At 41.5% G+C, this 23,830-nt stretch overlaps 2 protein-coding genes across 2 annotated transcripts in view; one reads left to right on the top strand and one right to left on the bottom strand.

Moving 5' to 3' along the window:
* The first annotated feature begins 3,029 nt into the window (after positions 1-3,029).
* LOC109433152 (SET domain-containing protein SmydA-8) lies at positions 3,030-8,876 on the top strand. The gene is made up of 3 exons (XM_029855163.2): positions 3,030-4,094; positions 7,342-7,568; positions 7,739-8,876. Exons 1-3 carry the CDS (start codon positions 3,415-3,417, stop codon positions 8,323-8,325), a joined length of 1,494 nt encoding a protein of 497 aa, XP_029711023.2. The 5' UTR covers positions 3,030-3,414; the 3' UTR covers positions 8,326-8,876.
* A 3,187-nt stretch (positions 8,877-12,063) lies between these two features.
* The window catches only part of LOC134286353 (DNA-directed RNA polymerase, mitochondrial-like), a 41,780-nt gene continuing 30,013 nt past the window's right edge, over positions 12,064-23,830 (bottom strand). The window contains exons 3-5 of the mRNA XM_062847964.1: positions 17,545-19,785; positions 12,499-12,590; positions 12,064-12,429 (exon numbers count right to left, since the gene is read on the bottom strand). Coding sequence (XP_062703948.1) covers positions 12,300-12,429; positions 12,499-12,590; positions 17,545-19,785 — 2,463 coding nt within the window. The 3' untranslated portion in view covers positions 12,064-12,299. The remainder of the gene's footprint in view (positions 12,430-12,498; positions 12,591-17,544; positions 19,786-23,830) is intronic.

The following is a 23,830-nucleotide window of genomic DNA, read 5'->3' as shown; positions in this document are numbered from 1 at the left end:
CCGTGTTTTCTCCTCGCTATGACAGACACTACACTCTCAAGCCTAATATACTCATTTGAGTTGATTATTATACCTAGTGCCAAGGTATATAAATATTTCATTCACAGGTCACCACAGCGCCTATTAATCCAACTATCTACCCTCGGTATCAACCTATGGGTCCACCTTCCTCTGGTGGAACTGTCCCACGTGCGCTGCCATTTGACCATCCACTTATCCGCGAGTGGTAATGGCGGCGGCGGGCACAAACAATCGATTCGAATTTTGACGTTTGTTGGGGATCGCAATCGGTCGGCGCCACCGAACGGTGGGTGAAGGGGTGAGGAGGAGAATGAAACTGTTTTGACTTTCCCCCAAGAAACGTCAAAATCCGAACCGGTTGGATATGCCCGCCGCCGCCATTACCGTTCGCGGATAATTATTAATTATCTTGTGCCGCGCATTTCGAAGCACTCCAAGGATGCCGATAGGCACAGCCAATAGAGGACAATGACTAAGCGAAAGGTCATACACAAGTAAGGATAGGATCTACTACGCAATATATGAGCATAGGAACTGCTAAATATCCCGAGAATCAGGAACGAGGACAAATTGGAGAACCAATCATTGCTGGAGAAAACAAATGCAAACAAGGATAATGATGGAATGGATAATACAAGGAGCAGAACATCGAAAATGGTGAGATCGAAACAATTATTCACTTCACTTATTATATTACCTCCAATAAATTAAATACGCGCTAGGTTTGAAGAAAACAACTTCAAACCCGGAAGTGTGTATGTAATATCATTATCCATTTGATAACGGTAATACAGACATGCGGGGCTTATTGTATATGAAAGTGACTTCTGAATGGACGTGTCTCTCCAGCCATTCTGAAATGGGTCACTGGATCTGCAATAGAGCTATCACCCTCTAGCTCCCGGACTTAAGCTAATTGCAATCAGCATAAACAAAAGCGTTGCAAAAAGCTAATTTCCATAATACCACTGCCGGACAGTGGGGGTTAGAAGGACCACACACACACACACACACACTCCAAGGATGCCGATAGGCACCATACCAGTAATGACGCAGAGAGCGTCGTGTGACACGGTACGGTACACGCTCGCAATCCTCAGGCACATAAGTCTGTAAGTACTTTCCAGCTTCCGTCGGTAGCGCAGTGCCCCACGCTGGGCCGCCTTACCTAAGTATGGACGTAGCAACACTAGCCAGAAGCTTGCGCTTACTGGCGTACCCCGCAGAGCTATTGGACATCATCCGGGACAGTGCCGCAATAGCTGTGGAGGCTCTTTTACAGGCATAATCGACGTGGCTACCGAAAGTAAGCTTATCGTCGATCATCACACCCAAGTGTTTGACAGAGCGCTTTGACACACTCAGGCAAATGAACATAAGAAACTCATAAAAATGCATTATGAAAATTCGCCATAAATTTTCCATAAGAAATTCATAGTTGCCCATTATGAAACATGTGGAAACGAACCAAGATACATCGCAGGAATCCATAGTACTGCATTATAAAACCATAATCGATGTTACGGAAGATCATACAATTATCTTATGAAATTCTGTATGCCGATTTAAGAATACTATAACAAGCATAATGGAATTCAATAGGTAAATTAAGAAATTTTTAGATCTCTGTATGAGATTCGATAGTCAGCATAATGAAGCAATCCTCGTGTTTATTTTACTTATGAGCGATTGCGTTTGACAAAAATTTGCTCTATTCAAGTCGGCTTCAAGGTCGGCATTAGTTTTATTGCTCGTAATTAAAAGAAAATTACTTTCGCTCCAAAGTGAAACTTACTGGGAATTTGATAAAGGCCCACGAAGTAATCTTTCTCAGGTTTGTTTTATCGAACTAATTTGCACGAGCTGATGGAAGCATGTGGTAAACTTTCGAAGTGGTGAGTGCCTATAGTTCCTATAGTTCCTTAGTTTCTGAAACTGGAACAGTTTATGTAGTGCATTATGATTTTTGCGATCGTGATTCATAAAAATCTTAAACCACGGTAATGAAAGTTTACACAACTCTTATGGAATGCATGCGGACCTTATGAAAGCCAATTTTTTATATGTTTTGCTGCTTCATAAGGCTGGCCTTTTGCAATTCTCGTGTTCAGTTGCCTGAGTGCAGGATAGTGCACTCTTCTACACTGATCGTGTCGTCGGCAAATCCGACAATCTCCACTCCCACTGGGTACTCTAACCTCAACACCTCGTCGTACATGACATTCCATAACACCGGACCCAGGATGGAACCTTGCGGGACTCTTGAGGTTATGTGAAAGCACTTCCGACCCACCTCCGTGTCGTAAACTAGTACTCGATTCTGAAAGTAACTTTCGGGAATCTTGTACAGGTACCCCGGTATCCCCAGACGCAAGACCCGGATAAAAAATACAATAGAAAAACATAGGATTCCAATGTGACAGTACCATTGAAAACCATCCTTTCACAATAGAATTCAATGTTAAATTAACAATAGAAAAACAATAGAATCAAATGTTTTTAACAATAGAATCAATTGTGAATGAGGATTTCACATTTAATTGTATAGGTTGTTAAGTATCGTAACATGTACATGTACACCAGCCTGAAACGCGAAGCAGCAAAGCTCGGACTGGTGGCGAATGCGTCAAAAACAAAGTACACGCCGGTAGGCGGAACCGAACACGACCGGATTCGTGTAGGTAGTATTAATGCCATGATAGACGATAACTTGATTTTCGCCGTATAACGACGCTTAATAAACCATCCTTTTACTGAAGCGCAAGGAAAAATTGTTTTGTATTTTGTGTTTAAAACAGCTGTGTTATGAAGTGTGTTATAGCTGTGTTATAGTTATTTCGCCAATGTTGAGGAACACTTTAGAACTATGTCGAATATTCCACATATGAATCGAATCCCTAGGAAAGCCAATTGTTCCAAATTAAATGAGCGCTCTGTATTGAAGAACAGGCAGTTGAAGTTTAGGGTTTTGCAAAGAAATTTAACACGCAAGTTTGATTCGTTTATCAAGAATCTTTGTGACAATATTTAGGTAAATTGGCAGTTTGACTTTTTCCATAGATGAAGATTAAATCGAGACGAATAATTAATACCTGAACAGTGATTTTAAAGCTTTCCCGTCGTTTACCTTAATCAAGCATTTATCGCTAAAAATAAGTAAGTAGGTATACAGATTTTAAAAATAGGCGCGTATCGTCGCGAGATGATCATGTTTGCTTGCGCTGCGCTATGCGCATTTTTGTTCTAGAACTGACAGAGTTAACAAGCCGTGGTCAGTGAACCTATATATTCCCGAAGAAGGGGTTTACCTCAGATCAGTTTTTCAAGAACCACTTTACACGCAAGAAAGTCATATAATATTCAATTGAAGGTTAAAGTGCAGTGTCAAATAAGATGAGTGAAGCATACAAAGTGCTGGAATGTCCCGAGCTGGGACGATATGCGGTATCAGCGAAAAATTTAAAAGCCGGTGAAGTGATCTTGGAAGAAACACCGTTTGCGATAGGGCCCAAAGTGGACAGTGCACCGTTGTGTTTGGAATGCTGCTGCCCGGTTGATGGAGGTGCAGATGGTCCCAAGTGTTCTACCTGTGGTTGGCCATTGTGTGAAGAATGTAACGACGATAAAGACAGTATTGTGTACCATAAGCAGGAATGTGCTCTATTTGTGAAGAATAAGGTCAAGTTTCAAAACGTTGAAGATTCGACCGCTAGCTGCATGCAATTGGATTGCATAACACCCCTGCGTATGTTATTTGCCAAGGAAGAACACCCAGAACGTTGGGATGCGGAGCTGAGTGTTATGGAGTATCATAATGATTCCCGAAAGGATGGTGCCACATGGAATCAGGATGAGCAGAATGTAGTTAAGTACTTACGGGGTCCATGCGGTTTAAAAGACCGATTCACGGAGGAAGTGATACAACAAGTGATAGGAATTCTAGACATCAACGCATTCGAAGTGCGAACGGCCAAAGGTTATTCCGGGCGCGGTTTGTACCCCCGACTGGGAGTCATGGCACATTCGTGCGTGCCCAACGTCGTACATTCTATTCATCCTAGTGATGGGTTTAGGTTCGTATTGCAGCTACGTAATGAATTTGTTCAAGGCATAGTTTTACACTTTACCCATGCGAGAAAGCGAGCTACGTTAAAAAATTCGTAGTGCACAGCGTATCTAAAACGATGCTATGCGTTGCAGATTGTACAAAGCCAAAGTTCATTAATAAAACATTCAGATAAAAATCCTAAAAATCATTGCAGTTTGTACATTCTGAAATAAAACATATGAACATGTTCACTGAGGTAAAAATACTTAGGAATTTAATAAGTCGCAACTTATGAACGGTCGATTTTTCTGTTTCATTACTCGCTTATTGATGTTATAGTTGTCGCGAATGCGTTTCATATCTACAACTTACGATTGAAATACGCGACATTGTTGTGAAAAAGCCATAATTGAAATCTATGAAAATCTTCACAGTGAGGGTATGGATTCCAGCTAGCTGCGTCTTAGACAAACAAGCATTACTCACTGATCAGTTTTTGGAGCTATCGGACACTCAAAATCAAATTGATTTTATTTAAGGTGAATATATAACGAAGCCACAGCTTGAATTTTCAAAAGCACAAATCTGAAGAACCAAGTATCGCATCGAGCTGAAAAGTTGATCGATTGGTCACCACCAGCTGCTGACCAATCGATCAACTTTTCAGCTCAATGCGATGTTTGATTCTTCAGATTTGTGCTTTTGAAAATTCAAGCTGTGGCTTCGTTCTATATTCACCTTAAGTGCCCATAAACTCTGCCAAATCAACAACAACAATGAAATTATACCTAAGTAACATGATGCATTCCTCTTAATTGATCCTAGCGTAAAAGTGACAAGAAGCAAGTTTCACTGAATTATGAGGTAAAAACAAAACATGCAAACTTGCATTCTTTAATGAACGTACAGTCGAATACTCTTCTTGTCACTTTATTCCAAGTGATTGATGAAGAGAAATCGGTCATTTTACTTACCCGGTAATTCAAGACACATGACATGCGAGTTGGAGCAGAATTATTTCATCAAAACATTCACAATATATTAATACGAATATCATTTTACTTTCGACATGATATTCATAATTACCAATATTGATTTCTTGAAGTTCCAGTAGTTGATTTCAATAAGTGCAAACTTACGATAGTTATAGCTTTGATCCAATGATATTCCTAAGAAAAACTTATTATTTTGGTAAGTGTCTGGATATAAAAATTTTGCCCTCCTAATCATAAGTGAAATTTATGGCTTTCAACAATAATCGTACTGCCGTTCTAAGCATATCTGTACCATGTTCAAAAATGTGCAACTGAGAAAACTGCGATTAAAATTAATAACGTATTTTTCTAATGGACCAATAACTACAGTACCACAACGGCATATGTAGCTGTATTTCTATTAAAATGGATTATATCTGAAGTGGAATCAGTAAAGTTGCCTTTTTTAAAGCAAGAAAAAACATTTCAATTTTAAATAAATAGTTCCCAGCGGGACAGTTATGCTGTGAAACACAACGCAAATTTGAAAATTCCACGCATACTTTTCGCAGTCTTTGACTGTATTTCTTTTTGTGGGACACATATGCTTGGAAATGCAACAATGGGACAATATGGCTTGGTATTTATTTTCAAAATTTCAGAACAAACTAAGGACTATTACAAGTTTACATGAAAATACACATACAATTATGCCGATAGGAGGAAAAAAAGTGCTGAAAATCAACATGGGACAGATATGCTTAGAATATGCTTTCTCCGGGAATTTCTCTTAAGGAATTTCGTAAGTTATCCCGGGAGACATTCTGAGGAAAACTCGTGGAAAAACCCCTGCAGGAACTCTGAGCGTACCCATTAAAGAAATCCCTAGAGAAGTATTCAGTATCTCGGGACAATTTCCGGTAAAGACTCCAGGAATAGTAAAGACTGGAAATAATGTAGAGAAAATCTGTAAAAAGATGTCAGGTGGTTACCTGTAAGAAATCCGATACAACTACGAGGAACAGCTTGACACTGAAAGAAATTACCGAAAGAATTCAATGAGAAATATCAGCAATACCTCCTTTAGAAATCCCAGAAGACACTCCAGGCATACCAGAATCAACACCGAAAGGAATCTTCTGAGAGAAGTTCCAGAAGAAACTCAGAGAGAAATCTTAGGTAAAACTTCAAAATAAACACCGTGAGAACTTTTAAGAAATATCCCACCTAAATCTCTAAAACTAGGAAAGAATTCTAGAAAAAAGCTCACATAAAATTCTGGAAAAAAAATCGGAAGAATTCTTGGGAACTTCTGCAGAAAATTCGTTAAAAATTCTATAAGAAATCCTTGGAGAAACTCTAGTAGAAATCCCAGGAATAACTCCTGTCGTAGCTCTGAGAGAAATTCTCGGAAGATCTCCTTGGGGGCCAAAGAGGAACACCGGAAGGAGTCGCGTAAAATCTCCAAGATTAATCCCGACAGATATTCTAGGAGACATTCTGCGACAACTTCTACGATTTATACCGCTAGAAATTCTTATAGAGATTTCGGGACCAATTCTGGTAGAAATCCTACGAAAATTTCTTTGAGCAAAACCGCAGATTACTTTATCAAGAAGACATGCAACTCTGTTGTTTTCCCATACTAACGGCATGCGACACCAACGGCACCGCCGCCTGTTGAGCTAAGGTGGTACCTGTGTATAAAAGTATAAGAGTATATTGGTGCGAGTATGAAGATCTACACACACTATCATAAATGCTTCCACCTTAATCCGTGGTGGCGCTGCTAACAGTGACTCCCGATTTTGAGCAGTGCTGCAAGTTTTCTTGATAAGTGGTCTTCGGTATAAGATATAAGGCAAGAAGTGGACAATAACGGTCATTCCGTTGTGAATTTATAGGTAATGCCTAATTTTGTTTTCTCCAGTCATGTTTCATTTGGGGTCATTGAGCTGTCCAAAAAAAGTCTCACGAAACCTACTGCAAGCCTATCCACATACGTGAGAACAAAAGATGTTTACAAAGTTATTACAGATCGATTATCACGGGAAATCTGAACACAAACCACTACCACACAGGAATTTGGATTGGTCAATACATAGTAAACCCCTCCGCCCCAAAGGTTTAAAGAAATCCATACATCAGATGTTAGATTACTACAATGTATGACGGACGTCAACAAGCAATCAATTTTCGATACATGACATTAAATTTCGACAGTTGTTTTTTAAAGTTGAAAACCTAATTAATTGTGACAGCTTTTTAATAACGTTTATACCTTTGTATCTTCAACAGGCTTATCGCCAGGGTAGCAATCGACATCCCGGAAGGAGAAAAGCTGTACACTGTTTATACGTACACCCTAACCGGAACCAGTACGCGCCAAGCTGCATTAAAATCAAGCAAATACTTCACGTGCCGATGCCCGCGATGCTTGGATCCAACCGAACTGGGCACGCACTTTAGTTCGCTGAAATGCCAGAAATGTGACAACGGCCTGATCATATCGTCCGATCCTTTGGGTAAGATAAGCATTGCGAATTTTAAACACTTCGGTCTTCTACTAAGTTTTTTTAATGGGTTTCTGGAATTTCATACTGCGTATGACCGCATTTAAAAGAATGTACGAGCTTCAAAATTTAAAGCAATCAGAATAATCATCTATTGATATATCATCTATAACTTTTTACAGATGATGAGGCGGAGTGGAAATGCACAGGTTGCGAGTTCAAAACCCGAGGGGCCGCCGTTCAGAAAGCGATTCAGGTTATGCAAGCCGAAATAGATATGCTGTCCGGTATGGAATACGGACCGGAAAGACTGGCAGCATTCGAGAAGCTTTACAAGAAATATCGCAGCGTGCTGCATCCGTTGCATTTCATCAAAACTTCCATTCGGCACAGTTTGATCGAGCTGTACGGTAGGGTTCCGGGCTACGAGATGCCAGAACTTCCGGACATTCTACTGGAGCGTAAAATCGAACTGTGTCGCGATATTCTATGGGTGCTGAATTACTTTGAACCCGGAAAGACCCGATCCCGGGCAATGATTCTGTACGAACTTCATGGACCGATTGTCATGTTGGCGCAGTCACAGTACCGACAGGGAGTTTTGAGTGGAGAACCATTGAAGAAAAAGCTTGAGGAGGCCGCCCTAATGCTTCAGGAATGTTCCAGCATTTTGGAGTGGGAGGATCCGGCTTCACCGGAGGGAATCCTGGCGAATGTTGCTAAGCAAGCGCTTGAGCAGCTGCGAGAAAGCATAAAAGTCATATCGTGAAGCCATTTGTGAGCTAGAATCTAGTCAGCTTAAATGCTATAGAATTTAGAATATCTGCTGTGCTGTCCCCCAATATTTATGTACCTTTCAATTGCATTACCTAGTTTTATGTTATGTTGTGTAAATAAACGAAAATGTTATTTTGATTATATATTTGGGTTTTTATGTTCATTTGAAATTTCCTTATTCGAAATTTTCAAACCTTTCGGTATTATGATAGAAATTAGTCCAGTTCAACCGATTGTGTTAGTGACGGAGCTTCTGAAGGAATTCCAGTAAAGTTTAGGAAGAATACCTGGAGACACTTAATTCTAGAGCTTGAGCTTGATCAACCGCGCGTAGATGCTACTCCAGTATCGCCAGACCAGCAACACTCACACAAAGAATTAACGAGATACCTGCTTGGGACCTGAAACATGGAACTAACAGGCAACTACTACAGTGCGTGAGTGTTGGTGATCCTCTATTTTAAGGCGAGCATGGCATTTGCTACGTCAAGTTGTTGTTCAATGTGGGGACGTGAAAGGAAATAATGACTGTAATAGTTTGCTCATTTGGACAATAGAGCTGTAAATAAAGTTAAACGGTTAAGATGAGAACAACTGGTTCAAAACAAGGGTGCCAAAATAGCAAATGCTTCACTATTGTTTATTGCTGTTGTTTATTTATTTCACCAACAGGCTGGGTGTAGCCCCAATGATGGTTAAGTATGATACAATAACCTGGTCAAGAAACTAATAAAAAATAATACAGAGACAACATTCAACGAAACAAAACTTGGTCAGGAGTTAAAACTAAAGTGCACTATCAGCGTCCGTCATTTCGCCCTGCGAGGAACGCCGAAAACCTCCGGCGAAGAGTCTCACGTGAGAAGTGGAAATCAAACAACGAAGCTACTCTATTAAATACCCGCTGCAAGCCGCTGATCGCACCGTGTATCCCATAGTTCGTTCGACATAGAGGCAGTCTCAGCATGATACTATTTCGAAGCGATCTTGGCTGAACGTTCAAATCGATTTGCTCCAGAATCGCCCCACAATCGATTCGGCCCTGGAGCGTATCAGCTACGGTCAGTGCTCTGGTTACATCTCGTCTCGAGCGGAGTAGTTGTAGATCAATCAGCTGACATCGGTTCTCGTAGCTCGGCAGGCGAAACGGGTCCCTCCAAGGTAGTCGGCGGAGTGCGAACCGAAGAAAGCGACGCTGAACGGATTCAATTCTTTCGGCGCCGTTATTGTAAGCAGGACTCCAGACAGCAGCGCAATATTCAAGGGTGGAGCGCACAAGCGAGCAATACAGTGCTTTCAAACAATAGATGTCGGAGAAATTCTTGGCGATCCTGAATATGAATCCTAGATTCCGAGACGCTTTGTCGATAATGAATGAAATGTGTTGCTTGAAAGTTAGCTGCGAGTCCAGTATAACACCCAGGTCCTTCACGTGAGTCACGCGCCCGATAGTCGTGCCAAGGAGACTATAGTCAAAGACGATTGGCTGCATCTTACGGGAGAACGTTATAACGGGACACTTGGCAGGATTTACTACCTTTCTGTTCAGAGAACACCAATTAGCGAAGTGATCCAGCTGATTTTGCAAATCAAGGCAATCGTAGAATGAGCGGATTTTCAGGAATATTTTGAGGTCATCGGAGTAAGAAAGTCGAGGCCCTTTGATGACAGCATGCACGTCGTTGAAGTAGATCAAGAAGATCAACGGTCCTAGATGGCTACCTTGTGGTATTCCGGAACTACCAACAAATGCTGGCCGGTGAGGTATGACAAAAAAACCAGTTCAGAAGATAGCCGCCGACGCCAAGTCGGTCGAGCTTCGCAACTGCGATAGTGTGATTCAGCTTGTCGAAAGCGGATGAGAGGTCGGTATAGATGGCGTCTGTCTGAGCTTTATCGGATAAGCTGTTAGTTACATACGAAGTGAGGCATAGAAGATTGGTGAAAGTAGAGCGCTCGGAAGTGAACCCATGTTGATCGTCGCTCAGAAGTTGCTTGCAATGCGACAGCAGTGGTTCCATTATGACCAACTCAAAAAGCTTCGACACGGCACACAAAGACGTAATTCCGCGGTAATTATCGACGTCACGTTTACTTCCTTTTTTGTGCACTGGAAAAATGTGTGCGAATTTCCAGCACGAAGGGAATGAACCGCTGGATAGTGACAGCTGAAACACAATGTGGAGCGGGACTAACAGACAGTCGATATGCTTCTTAACAAATGTAGATGGTACACTGTCTGGTCCAGGGTTGTCAGACGATTTAAGCTGAGTGGCGGCCCGGCGGATCATGCCATCGTCGATATCGATTACACTCAATGAGTGGCCATTTAGTGGAACGTTGTTGGCTGCGATGGTAGCCTGACTATCGCTCACCGTCTCGTCGCTAAATACGCTTGCGATTTTTTGGGCAAAAAGCCGACAGATCTCGTCAGTGGTAGAGGCGGTTTGACCATTGAGCTGCATTGACGATGGCAGTCAAGATTCTTTGCGCTGTTCGTTCACGTATTTCCAGAAAGTCTTCGGATGACTTTTCAGTTTAGTCTCAATACCTCGCTGGTACCGCTGGAAGGATAGCCGGCTAGCCCGTTGATATTCATGATTGAGCCTCACATAGTGGTTTCTAAGCGGAAGGGTCCGGTGTGTTGAGAATTTCCGCAGAGTTGCTCTCTTAGCAGACTTCATCTTTTGCAGTTGGCGGGTTTGCCATGGATGCCGAGGCTCTTGATGATGAATTTTCTTGGGTACGTGCCTCTCGATGACGTATGCCAAGACATGGGAAAAAGTTTGAGCGACGGCTTCAACGTCACAAGGATCAAGAACATTTTCCCACTCAATACTGGATAGAACTTCTCCAATACTTCGATGATCGGCTTTCTGGAAGTGGCGGGACGATCGAAGAACTTGAGGGCGTGATATTTCTCAAAGGCCAAAATCAACGGAGGATGATGAGGGACGTCTTTAACCAGAGAACACGGAGCTGTGGAAACGAACTGCGCTTTATCCCGGGCACTTACGAAGCACAGATCTAGAGTACGACCGTTTTCGTTGGTCGTGGAGTTGATTTGACTGAGCGTGGCAGCGCTATAGCTGTCCAGCAGGATGACAGCACTGGCGTGGATGGACGAATGATCTGGATCTGGATAGAGAAAGCCACTGTGCGATGGTATCCATGAGATGCTGCTAAAATTGAAGGCGCCCAGGATGAAGACGTCGTCAATCGGCGAGGCAGACTCCATAACAGCGAAAACAGATTGACAGTGGGCTTCGATGAGTTCGTTGTCACGAATCCGATCAGGAGGAATGTACAACGAGCACAAAAACAATATGCGGTCGCCCAGTTTCACGGATATCCAAACCTGTTCTAGGCATTTCTACAACTCGTTTTCGATGATCTTCGCCTTGAACCTTGAACCGAACAGCTACAAGAGTGCCTTCTCCTGTTGATTGACGGCTGTTGCTCGGATTCCGGTCGCATCGGAACACCCCATATTCCGATCCAAACACCTGATTGGAGAGCGTGCGGGAGTCTAGCCATGTCTCGGTTAAGACAACAATGTCGTAGCAAGCATCCGAAACGGCTAAACGGTAGTCCTCGATGCTTGAGTTCATTCTGCCGACGTTTTGGTAGTACACAGCGTTATCAACTCGGAAATAATGGAACAAATCCAACATATGAACCAAAGCCTTTAAGGACGTTTCTTTCCTTATCACAACTAACGCGTGCCATATGATATTCGCATCACTTTATTCTGTATCAGTCCTGCTTGCTACCTTACCAAGCCTAATGTAAAACGTTAGGGCCGCGACGACATAATAATAAAAACCGAACGATCCACAATCGCATAGAAATCACAATGGGTTCAACTTACCGATTTTCCACCGCGGGAAAAACATGATAGCCGATTCACGAATCACAACTGACTAGACGACACCACCAAAGCCACGAAGCTTCAGCTCTGCCGACCTAACTGAAAAAGTACACCGATTTCAGCACCTTCCGCAGGTCGAAGTCTCCTTTGTCCGGATACTGGTGCAGGATGCGGTTCAGCTTGCGCTTTGTCAGATCTATCACCGAACCGTCGTTGGTAATTTCACTAGAAATGATGGTGGTTGTTAATATTTCGCCAAAACATGTACGTACAATTTGGAATTTGCACTCTTACCTTTCATTGTAACTATACTTTTGCACCAAAAATTTGGAGAGATCTTCGAGAATCGGTTCCGAGTGTAGAGCAACAAACTGCTCTCGGCATATCTGTGGAATAATAGAGCAAAGATTTAATAATTAGTTTCACAGTGAATTATATCCCATCAAAATGAATAATTGTAAAAATTATCGTTATACAGAAAGAAAAAAACAAAGAGAAAAATAGTTTTCCTATCTGATCTTCAGTACCGTAAAACGGGGTGAATAGAAACAATGGGGCGAATAGAAACTAATAACTTATTATAAAAAAAATATGGCAATTATGTTTCAAAATTAATCAAAACATAATTTCATTAGCTAGTTGGATGCTACCAGTGTTTCAATAAACCCTTTTTGAGATGATAATTTCGTTTTTTCGTGAAATTTTTTAAAAGCAAAGTAGGGTATATGGATCATTCCTTGGCCTAATTTGCAAACCGCCTTGACAATTGTGACCATAACTCATGAATTAATAGCACTAGAAATAATATGTTGACCCTATTACGCACTCTAGGCAATGCATGTTTCACCAATTGGAAGTAAACGAACGTAAATATTCAAGAATTTACTTAACTAAGTTGAAAAGATTGGATGCGATGGTATGCAACGTTGGTCTATGGTACATAAATTGGCCTATTAGTGGATACAACGTTGGCCTATTGCTTTCCATGCACTAGAACCACTTATTATCTCATTTTTTCAATATTTCTGCTGAGGTATTATCTCTGTTTGTTCACCAATCATACTTTCAAATTACATTTTCGGAGCCAAATTTTCAAAAAACTAGTAATCCTATATAGAGATCTGCGGAGGCGGCCATTGTGAGCCAATCGTGCAGAGAGAACTGTCAAAGTGTAAGCCAAATGAACATGCTTATCGTTCGTAGGAAGGCGTCGTTTGAACGGTATTGCAATCGGAACTAAATAAATTAAAATTATTTATTTTTAATATCGAGAAATTGGCGGCATATGTAAGTTTAGTAAAAAGATAAAAATTTATTAATTCTGCTTTCAAAAGCTCATGCTTATGATGACACTTTTGTTGCTGCACTTGTCGAAAAAACTTCCATTGCTACATCTTGTTTCACTTCTGCCGATATGATTAGCGTAACACTTTTGCAAGAAATTTCAGATTTCTTCGATTGCTCCGCTATTTCAATAAAATTTTGAAAAATAAATTCTACCATAATTAGAAAATGTAAACAAAACAACTTGAACCACAACGAAGTCACGCTCAAAGTTTGAACATCTAGCTTTGTAGCAAGTGTTGGCAGCTGTTGTAAACAAAATAAACAGCATTGCCGAATCGACATATGTAACTTCCGCTCATCTCTATGTAGAGGATTTCTACAAAAAACTATAAATAAATCACTTAAACTAAAGTTCTTTCTTTTTTAGTAACGAAAACAATGCAACCCGATTATTGTGTTATATTTTTACAGTCACCGCACACAAAATCTATCTTTCTGTTCGTTCTTTCTGGTTCTTACGCAAGCAATGTTGTTGGCGTCACTTTATCGGTGTTTTTGACGTCACTTTACTGATGGGCCAAGATTTGGGTACATAGTGAAAAAAATGTCCTCAATATTCGGCCCACATGTAATTTGTAAAATAGTTATTATTCGTTAAAAACAAGTATACAAATTTAAAATAGCATCTTTGACCGTCGCACCAAATGTTCAGTTATTGAAAAGTCAATTCGAAATATTCCAGAATCATGCCATTTATGATCATGTGTATAGACTACCCACTAAGCCGAAGAATCATGGCGTCTACAAAAGCTAAACAAAGTGACATTTTCATACATTTTTAATACTCCAAAGTGCTAAAATTGAAACGAAATGTTACAGGTGTTTGGCGCAAAGCTTTTCCGATATCCAGTTCTGCGTGTTTGTTTGAGTTTTTGGTTAACGTTAAGATAGGCCGAACGAGGGGACTATGCCAACGAAGCATCCCGATACCCTATCGCTTTATAGGCAAAAAAACTTCCGCTGGCCTTTTGCTCTGCTGGTTCAAAAAGTACGGCAAATTTTAATTAGCCTTATGTGATTCAGCTTTTTGTGATTTCGCCTTTCGTGATTATGCCTTTTGTGCCTTTCCGCCTAACGTAGGACACCTCTCTGTCTTATAATGTCTTTCGAAGCTCATCTCATTACTTCTCCATTAGTTTTTTTTCGGAGTTGCTTGTGAGATTCCACCAGAGGATTTATTCAGATTCGAAAAATAAAACTCCTGGAAAACCCTGAAAAGAGCTCCCGGAGTATTTGTTAGAGAAATATCAAAATGAACATGGAAAGAAGGAGGAAAGGAACAGTCCTGAGCACCTTTGGTGGAACTGAGAGCCGAATTAAAAGTTCTCCTTCATTGGCAATTGCCTGTTTCTTTGTTAAGGCCAAAAGCGATCCTGGGACAATTTTCGGTAGGAATTCTGGGAAGAACACAGGGAATAATCCTGGGAAAATCTCTGAGAGAAATTCCAGGATGATCACATCAAGAAGTCCCGTAAACAAAACGAGGAAAAGCCTGCTAAAACACAGAAAGAAATCGCATGCTCAACTCCAGGAGAAATGTTAATAATAACTCTTGTAGAAATTCGGAAATCCGGGGGTGCAATACCGAAGAGAAACTACAAGAGAAATCTCAGATGAAAGAATAAAACATAAAGAATGCCCTCTCTTGCCTTTTTCTTTGTAAACGTCAAGCGGCAAGACAAGTGGCGCTCTCTAAGCGTTTCAAGGTGGAAGCTCTATGTAACAGTGTTCGTGATTTGTCATAAGAGAAGATGGTGTACGTGCGTATGTTTTGATATCCGCATACAATCAATAAGGCACACTACCGCACGAAGGTTGAACTTTCATCCGCAGATAGCGCTGCGTTAGTGTCCCCTCGAGCATCAGCGGAGAGGGCATTCTTGATATTCTTATTCTTTGATGAAACTTCATGAGAAAAACCGCGAGAACCTTCAAAAGATATCGCGGGAGAAACTCTAAAGACGAAAGCTTACGATAATTTCTTGAAGAAGGAAATCCGGGAGAAAAGTCCGGGAGAAAAGGTCGTAATATCCGAAAATAAAACCTTCGGAGGAATCCATAGAGGAACGCGGGAAGAAATTGCAAAAAATAATAAAAGGAATCGCGTAAAAATAAACTCTTAAAGACCGTTCGCAATGCTGTTTTATTTTGTATGGCGAGTTTTTAAATTTTTAAAACTCGCCATACAAAATAAAACAGCATTGCGAACGGCCTTAGAGGAATCCCACAACAACATTTGAGAAATATCGTGGGAGAAACTTCTGTGGAAATACCGGGAGAACCCCAGAAAAATCCCTATAAATTTTTTAGAGAAAACGTTGGGAAAACCCTGGGTGAAATCTCGCGAGGGACTCTGGCAAACATACCTCTGGAAGCAATCCTGAAAAGATATTTTACAATACCGTCGTGCGGGGCTTCTTTATACACTTTTTCATGGTTTTTCAACTTTATGACATTATAACTCCCAGAGGAGTGAATGGATTTCCAAAATTTTTAGACATAATAATTGTGAGTATGTATGTAGGATGCATGCAAAATTTGAACTAAATCCATCAATAAACAAAAAAGTTGTTCATACACCAATCAGACACATGTCATATAGAACCGGATGGGGGCTACTTTGGACATTGTTATCTATAACAATACTGCATTTCAAATTCCAGGATTATTTAGAAAACTACTTTGTACCAATGCTGTAGTATACAATATCGGACATGATTTCAATAAATATATGCGTTTTAAGATGGTTCTGTGCTAACTTTGGTATTATGAGTAGCGTGATATTGCTATATAGATAGCCTGAAAAAAGGGACCATCAATCCTTTATTTAGGTGAAACGGTCATTTACAATGTATAACGATTCAAATATTCGATTGTATATGCTACGTTGATACATTTTGAATGAATTGATCAACCCTTTGAAATTTATGAACTGTAGAAACAATGCTTACAGACAGGGTTCCTGATTTCCACTTTTCATCTTCTTCAACACTCGAATACAGTCAGCAGCGAACGGTTGTCGCTTTAGTTTGTGTGTTTGCTTGTCAGCGACGACAGCAAACACCGGCGAACGGTGGGAAGCCATACATGGAATTTAAACATTCGTCCACATTCGCATCGCAAGCTATGGAGAGGTGATGCGATTCGTGAGTGAATTGCGCGTACGAATATTTGAAGTTTTCAAAAAATGTTTATTTTTTTTGCTTATCTAGCATTTCAACAACAATACACTAAAAACGTATGCATTACATGCAGAAATTCTCTTCTAGTTATGATAATAGCCGCTTCGATCGCTCACCAGCATTCTTCACCATTCGCCATTCATTCATTCGCTTGCGATCCAAACTGCGACGATCGGCCACGAATATCCACGTCGACCAGCTTGCGCATCGCTTCCCACTGGTGATGGGGTTGCATGTTTGATCATGACTATTTGTTTGCTGCATCTTTCTCGATTCGCTTCAGCAAAGAGGAGTGAATATGAATGGAGTGAGGCGAATTTACCGATCCTTGCTTACAGACCAAATGTTCTGATACGTTATGTATATTTTATTGGTTTATTCGATGTTTTTTCGCATCCTGACAAGCAATAAACGGTCTGTTTGAAAAATAATTTCAACCAAATGAAGCGAAAACAATTGCTTCACAATAGTCCCAAAGACATCAAACAGATTTGAACCATATTTTGAATTAAAAAAATCCATATTCAAAAGTGTCCAAAGTAGCCCCGCATTTCAAAAGTAGCCCCGCACGACGGTATCCCTGTGTAAAAATCCAGGCGCAATTAATCAGAGTTCAGATAATGCGGGAAAAATTGCTGGAAACTTAGAAAAATGCTGATAAGAATCCGAAAGAACATTTGACAAGAATTAATGGGGCTAACCAAACATGGTAATGTTGATAATCTGTTCGAAAGTTAAAAAGTTTGCGTCCATTACTGAATTCCTCCAAAAGCGGATAGTAAAATGTCATATATTTGGGTGTTTTACATACCTTATTCATCGTTGACACCGTACAGGCATGCGTCCAGTAGCAATCGTGCACGGAAATGAACGTTAGTCCCGCTCGTTCGCAAAACAGCGACGTCAGCATCATGTGGCTCGAGTCCAACGAGTGGACAAAGTTGGGCGGGAATGCATTCTTCTGCTTCATGATGTTGGGCTTTTCGTACGAATCCATCGAGAAGTGTTCCGGGATTTGTACCGTTTTGGAGGAGGACCCTTGTCGATCGGAACGGTTATACGGTTGCACCACGGGCAGGCCCAGTGGGGTGATCCATTCGACGTTCTGGGCACACACGGCCGAGATAAGCCGGGCGCAATCGGTGAACCAGTCCTGGATTTCCTTGGCCGAAGTGAACATTTCGCTGAGGGCGTTGAAGGTTTTTACAGTAAGGTAGCTGGAAGCAGGCCAGACCCAGTCCTTGGGAAACTCGTCGATGTATTCCAGTTGACGGGCGATCTGTTTGCGGGCTCCGTAGCGGGTTACTCCGTAAACCGTAGTCATGACCGTTTGTTTGATGACCTTCCGTTTGATGAAGCCTTCGAGGATTTTGGCAACTTTAACACCGTTCTCGGCGTCTTTGGTGCGGCTGTCTTCTACCAAGGCGGCTACCGCACTGTACACATCCTGTGGTACCGGGGAAGGCGCGAGATTAACACTAACGGCTCCAGCCGTGTCTCGACCCAGCGCGGCGTAGTGCTGCAGACCGTTGCAGGAACCATCCTGGTGGATTGGGAAACCACTCATAAACTTGGTTGGATCGGGACAGCGGTGAACTTTTGCAATTTCTATGCAACAGGCCAGAGTTTGCCAGGGTTCGTCGGATGAACTCCACCACATTCTTCCGGTCAAGGGTCGATCGGCGGAATCCAGAATATCGTCCATTATTTCATCGGCATACTTCAGACGTTCCTCAACCGAATCCCGCTTCTTCAATCCAGTTAAGTTGATGCAATGTAGCTTCAGCCAGTTAAACCCATCCGGGCCCAGTGGTTTCTTTTGATGGAAAACCATCAGACAGCGCGCCAGATCGTGCCCTAAATGATTCAAATGCGGCGGGATGGGATACACTCTACCACGAAAGTCGATATTCTGGGGAAGCCAGAACACCTTATCCCGAAAGTGATTGGCCAGCGACAACCTGTATAAGGCGTCGCACCATAGACTGTACATGTCGCCTTGTTTTCGCCTGTGGGTCATCTTTTTACGGACCATGTTGAACCGGTCAAAGCCTGTCATCTCATTTCGGGGAACTGTTTCCACGATGGATGGCAGCGCACTGGGTGGTTCTGGGACATCAAGCTTGGCATTGCCTCCGTTATTGAAAACCTCCAGAACAATGTCCAAGACATCTTCGTTAACTTTCCAAGGAATGCTGGCCAGCTGGTTGAGGGCATCAAGCGTGGGATACATGTCCTGGGGGTTAGCTTCGTTAATTCGTTCGGACTGTTGATGGGCTTGCTGTGGCAATCGTATAAGATCCGATCTGGCCAATATGTAGCCTCCATTCACAGGCGTACTCCAAGGCTGCGGAGGACACATCATTGGAACCAAATTGATATCAAATTTAAGATTTTCCTGTTGGGACTTTCGGTAAAGCTTGATCAACACTGGATGGGGTTTGATTTGTTCTTTGGCCAGCTTTGCCTCGTATCGAAAAAGCGAATAGAATGCCGGCACTAGCTTCGGCTGGCGATTCCCTCGCGATGTAGCATTCACGTTGATCTTAAGATCATTCTTCAGAATATTATACAGGAATTTACCAACTCCGACGGCCGCAGCTTTTGGCCATGTAACACTCTGAACATCCAAACTGGGACCTTCGTTTCTATTTTCGTGGATTAACCTTTGCCAAAGTTGTCTCGAATTGTCGCTGCTATTTCCCTCGGACAGCACATCGCAGTACAAACTGTAGATCTCACACGTCTTATCCAGCACCCCAGTCTGCCGCTTCTGCTCAACGTGATATCGAGATTCAACCTTACGGCCCAGCTCCTTATGCAGATGCGACAGACCGATGCTGAACGTGTCCGATCCTTCGATTAACATTTGGGCTTCGTCGAGAAGAATCTCGGTAAACTGCGGCACACTTAGGGCCTTGAGGTACGGGAACAAATTGATGGCGCGACTGGATTTAGATTCTGTAACGGCTTTCAGCGTGTTGACGTCCCGGTGGAATGCCATGGAGATTTGTTTGGTCCATACTTTTCGAAGCTCGTCGAGCTCTTTGCGCTGAAAAAAAAAAAAAATGAAAGTAAAACGATATTTATTAGAACAGACTTGATTCATCAATCGATATGTATATCTATCTATCGAGCACGATTATCAACCGTGGCGAACACAAGAAATCAGCGACTTTTGAGTTTCAATATCCAGCGCTTCTTAGCAGAAAGTGTGGTGGATGAGTACCACCAGAAGCCGAATGAGCGCGGATAAGGGGATTATTTAACATACGACAACCTCAAAAATATGTGGAAATCTATCCACGGAGTAGTACCACAACAGCGCCGGAAGTGATAGGTAGTGCTCCAAGACGAATCAGATGCGATTGGTTCGATGAGGAGTGCCAGAAGGTGACGGATGAGAAGAATATTGACAGAAGCCGGGTATTAGGGAATCGCGCTACTTGGGCGGTGGCTTCTATATTCGTCTGTTTTCCACTATAACTCAGTCAATCTTGAACCAATTGACACAATTCTTGGAATGCGGTGAGATAGGTATAGTATCTACCCGTGTACAAAATTTCAAGTCAATCGGTTCAAAATTGACCGAGTTACAGTGGAAAACAGACGAAAATAACAGACAAAGAAAACCACCGCCCAAGTAGCGCGATACCCTAGTATGTGGCACTCGGCGGATTAGAAAGCGGTACAAGGAAACGAGAATATAATGATCCCGAAAAACCAAACCGAAAGTTGGGATTGTTGCACCCCAACCATCCCAACTTTCGAAACGTCGATGGGTACGTAAATAAAGCATGCGTTCTACGATCTCGACGTCTCTGGTTCGATTCCAGGTTGCGATTTTGTTTTATATTGTTTAATGCACGAGTTTATACTGGCCTGCTTACTCTCACACGAATTTTGACGTTTGAGCGATGTCGGCGCCGCTCAAACGTCAAATTTTCTGTGAGAGTAAGCAGGCCAGCATATAGGGTGGGGCGGGGCAAGATGGGTCACCTAAAGACGGATCATCATAACTTTGTAAATACAAATCGTATTGGTTTGTATTCGTCCTCTTACTCTTTAGCTATGCTAAAAGTCGATAAAAAGTTCTTTAAATACATAATATGATGTTAAACAAACAGTTTCAAAAAGTGACTGATTGTGCCCCGTGAAACCTTTTAAGTAATTCACATTTTCTCAACGAAAAACGGCAATATAAGAGATTGGTTCCGTATTCATACATGCTCCATATCCATACTGAGTAAACAAGAGCTACGAGTAAACATTTTTTATAAATTAATTTAGAAAATAAAAAACTTTACGATTTGAGTGGTCCTATTACGACTTGAAAATCGATGTTTTCACAAAAAAAAACATATCATAATTTTATGTTATAATTTTAGGCGTTCATTTCGCTTGATTGAAGTGAGTTATGAGATAGTCTTGTAATAAAAATGTTCCTCCGAATAGCACACGAGGGGACAATTCCGGTAGTAGACGACCTGGAATCAAAAAACTTGCGTCCGTTCGGGGTGAAAGTCTACTTTATTCTAACAAAAGAGTGTTCTTATAATAATGGGGTTTGAATGAGAGTCTGATTGTATGTGTGTGAGTGTGATTACAAATGAATGCATGGTGGATTGTATGAAAGTTAGGAGTTAGTTTTGATTTGGGCGTAACAAAAAATAAATAACTTTTTAATGATCCAAGAATACGCTCAAAATTGAAGGTGACCCATCTTGCCCCGCGGTGGTTTATATGGAGAATATATGGAATGTATCGCATAAGAGAAATGGCTAAAAACCATTTTATTTTTTATTTCCAATGAGAGTGAATAAATTTTCAATCAATACCCTAAACTTTTGTATATCCATGCTGGTTACCTAACACAATTATTAACATAATCAAAACATGAGTAATGCGCTCGAAAATGACACTAACCTATCTTGCCCCGCCCCACCCTATTCGTGCAGTGGTCCATTGCGCAAAATTATTTCATAAGATGTCTTATGAAATGATATCATAAGAATTTCTTATGGAAATCAAAACTTTTCTTATGGCGAAATTACATAAGACAAACTTATGACCTTGTTAGGATCAGTTGTCTCACACTCAGCGAAGTAAACTACCGAGATTCATCAAAATACCTTATGAAATTTAGCCATAACGGTAAAATATGGATGCCATGAGAATACCTTATGAAAATGCTTTTTTTTCCAAACTCTTTATTTAAAGGCTCACTCGCCGTATTGCACAGCTTTACAGAGCCGATTATCATTTTTTACAATAAGTAGTAAAGCTAACACCCTTCCCACTTTTATTTTTCAAGTGAGAATTTTTCCCCTTTACCAGCGCATCAGTTGTTTCCTCGCTCTCGTGGCCCGCGTAGTGGGAACACTGGTAGGAACAAACTTTCTTTGCATCGCATTCCTTTCGGGTTGACCGCCTGCGTTTGTTTGTGTCTACATTGTAGTCAGTTGAAGAGCTCGATGTATTGTCATTGTCATCACAGTCAGTCCATACGTTGTCGTCCTCTTGTGTTCGGCGTTCTTCAACAGTAGGTTTGCGAATTGATGATTGTTCACCACTTAGAGGGGGGAAATCGTCGGAGTTGAAGAGCCCGTCTCGTGAAGGAGATTTTGATGGTGCTGCAGACATAACAGTTGAAATTGTTGCACTGTTTTGTTCAGGTAGCTCCACGCATTTTTTGTTTGGATGTGCCGGCTGGTTACACCGGCGGCAAAATAGAGGTTGGTTCAAGTAGGAAACCGTAGTTAATTCGTTTTCTATTGTGATGGACGAAGGTATATGGCGGAACAGATTCATCCGTAACAATCTCACGCCATTGGGAATTCCTGGAAAATAGTGCTTCCAGGTTTCATTCCTAATAGAAATTACTTCGCCAAACTTTAACATGCATTCCCTGATTGAGGCATCGCTTATCGTTGAGGAAAGATCATTGACTCGCACGGTCACTGCCTCACCATCGACGTACACGGGAATCTTGTATGCTTTATTTTCAGCAACAATGACTCGCTTCCAATTGTGCTCCAATTGGTAGCGTGAAGCAACTTCTTTGTTAATCATCTCGGTGAGAACGCAGTTGCGAGTATTGTGCAACTGAATGCTTTTAATTTCAGCATATTGGAGAAGGATTTCGTTATCCAAGAATAGCTTTATCTTCCCAACATCGGGTCGAGTGGGAAGCACACTAATATCAATTACTAGGATGTTTTCACGCGCGGCGCACATTGTTTTCCACGGTATTAGCAAGAGAGATACGGAGGTAAAGCGAATACGTCTGGCGTAAACGAGTGCTGGCAGTCAACTGTTATGAAAATGCTTATTATGGCCTAGTTACATAAGATAAACTTTTGAAAAGAGCAGAAAAATCGTAAAATGATGCAGACTGAAATCAATCTATGAACGTTGAAATCACTGAGCTCGTGCCCAACCCACGCGGCTATCGACGCTTGAGAATATCGTCTTGCTAAATGTGTATAAAAGCCAAACAGTGAGTCGATTCTGCGTCATAAATCGACCTTATGAAATTCAATCTAGTCGTTATGAATTGTTTAAAGGCATTTCATAAGTCAGACCTTATGATAATCTTAGGTTTATTTGCCTGAGTGCAGTGTATGAAACAAAAATGTATGCGGAAATTTTACGAAACTGTCAATCGCGTGTGGAGAAAAACAGTATATAAAATTATGTCACGTAGGTATTATGTTCAACAGAATGAGATCTTTGGAGGAGTCCTTCGGCGGTGAATACCAAGTTGGTTTTCGCGAGGGTCGATCAACGACGGATCAAAAGTTGACTCTGCGACAAATCGTAGATAAATTCCGGGAGTACAACCTAACATCTGTTTATTGAATTCATAGTGGTGTTCAATTCAGTGAGAAGAAACGATTTATGGAAGATAAAGGTAGAACACGGTGTTTGGACAAACGTATCGTCCCTTCCCTATTTGCTACCTCAGAAATAGATGCCATTAGTGTGATATTTATACATACATTAGTTCATCCATTCATTATTCATCGCCCCCATATCTCACAACAATGCATTGAAATTCTAGGGGATGCCTGGCACCTCCGGTAGTTTCACCCATG

This window comes from Aedes albopictus, chromosome 2, assembly GCF_035046485.1.
Source record: "Aedes albopictus strain Foshan chromosome 2, AalbF5, whole genome shotgun sequence".
NCBI classification, from domain to species: domain Eukaryota; kingdom Metazoa; phylum Arthropoda; class Insecta; order Diptera; family Culicidae; genus Aedes; species Aedes albopictus.
This window is presented reverse-complemented; position numbering and strand designations above follow the sequence as displayed.